A 764-nucleotide genomic window follows, 5' to 3' on the forward strand; every position below is an offset into this window, starting at 1 on the left:
GTGTGTGTGTGTTTGTGTGTGTACAACACAACAGTGGCGTAGAAAATAAAGATGTGATTTGTTTATAGAGAAGGAGAACCAGGAAAAGGGTCAAGGGGGGATTTAAAATAACCTATTCAATTATCCTTTCCAGAGTGAGGAAATCTTCTTACCTGCGTCTCCAGCTGCTCGCCAAAGAGGAGTACCAGCTGAGCTCCCTGATGGAGGAGTCCCTGCTCCGTGACCGACTGTCCCCAGTCCTCATCCAGCGTCACCTCCAGGCCTTGGACCGCAGGCTCCGGCTGGTGCTGCAGGTCCTGGCAAGCTGCATAGAGAAAGAAGGTTATGTTAATGTTGTGGAGGAAGATATAGTCGGGGACACATCCACCCACAGGAGCCCCAGCCACAGGTAGTGAGGGCGAGACTCAAGGGTGACAGAAACCACCAGTGAGACATGAACAATGGACCAGGTCTGTGGCTGTTCGACCAATGGGATTGCACCAAAAAGTCCCACTTCTAAAATCAAGCTGAATTCAGTGAATTCCAAGACTTACCATCATTGCCTCTCTGGAAACTGCTCTAAATGTGTTTATATAAAAGGAAGTGTCCACAGATGCTACAAAAGACTGTGTTCTCACACAGAGGCTTTGTGTTTACTAGATACATATGTATTTGTTGTTTAAGACGGAGCGGAACCACTACTGTGTTCTGATATTGTCCTGCTTGTTTTGAAAATGGAGGGTATCAGTTTGTTTTATGTGTTTTATTATATTAGTGCATAACCA

General features: G+C 45.9%; 1 protein-coding gene across 1 annotated transcript in view; it reads left to right on the plus strand.

Annotated features, from left to right (window-relative positions):
* The window catches only part of fam20ca (FAM20C golgi associated secretory pathway kinase a), a 34,495-nt gene that overhangs the window by 32,543 nt on the left and 1,188 nt on the right, over positions 1-764 (plus strand). The window contains exon 10 of the mRNA XM_032536742.1: positions 134-764. This exon is cut by the window's right edge and continues 1,188 nt beyond it. Within this exon, the coding sequence (XP_032392633.1) occupies positions 134-392 (259 nt within the window). The 3' untranslated portion in view covers positions 393-764. The remainder of the gene's footprint in view (positions 1-133) is intronic.

The sequence above is a fragment of the Etheostoma spectabile genome, chromosome 15 (assembly GCF_008692095.1).
Source record: "Etheostoma spectabile isolate EspeVRDwgs_2016 chromosome 15, UIUC_Espe_1.0, whole genome shotgun sequence".
In the NCBI taxonomy this organism is placed as follows: Eukaryota; Metazoa; Chordata; class Actinopteri; order Perciformes; family Percidae; genus Etheostoma; species Etheostoma spectabile.